At 44.6% G+C, this 529-nt stretch overlaps 1 protein-coding gene across 1 annotated transcript in view; it reads right to left on the reverse strand.

The window, feature by feature from the left end:
- Positions 1–302, reverse strand: part of LOC124887901 (zinc finger A20 and AN1 domain-containing stress-associated protein 8-like) — a 3,800-nt gene extending 3,498 nt beyond the window's left edge. Inside the window, exon 1 of the mRNA XM_047397828.1 lies at positions 164–302. Coding sequence (XP_047253784.1) covers positions 164–302 — 139 coding nt within the window. The remainder of the gene's footprint in view (positions 1–163) is intronic.
- Positions 303–529: the final 227 nt, after the last annotated feature.

Here is a 529-nt window from a genome sequence, read left to right on the forward strand (position 1 = left end):
AATAATAATAATAATAATAGTAATACATATCAAACCAATAATCATAGCCAAACATCCTAAGTCTCTACCAAATCAATCGCTCCATCTCCATCTTCCGCAAAATGGACTCAGTGCCTCAGGAGAGCAACAGCAGAAACAAGTAGAGAAGTAGCAACCAAAGCACCAGATTGAGCCAGAGAGAATCCAGCTCCAGCATCAGGTGCCGGTGCCGGAGCCAACTCCTGAGCCGATGTTGCAGCAGCAGAGAACACAACAACAATCACTGCAACCAAAAACGACTTAACAATGCTGTATTGTGCCATTTCTAATTGGTGGAACAAGAAGAAGAACAAAGAGATTGAGAAGATGCGGCGAGAATTAGGGTTTTGATTGATGAAAATGAAGGGGAAGGGAGTAGTGAATTTATTTATAGGAGGGTGAGGGAACGCGTGAAGGGAGACAGCTGGCACAGAGAAAGAGAGAGAGAGTTTTCATCGAATCGGCGGGGGCATGTGAAAGCACGAAAGTTGTTAGTTGCGGGCGCTGGAAA

This window comes from Capsicum annuum, chromosome 10 (genome assembly GCF_002878395.1).
Source record: "Capsicum annuum cultivar UCD-10X-F1 chromosome 10, UCD10Xv1.1, whole genome shotgun sequence".
In the NCBI taxonomy this organism is placed as follows: Eukaryota; Viridiplantae; Streptophyta; class Magnoliopsida; order Solanales; family Solanaceae; genus Capsicum; species Capsicum annuum.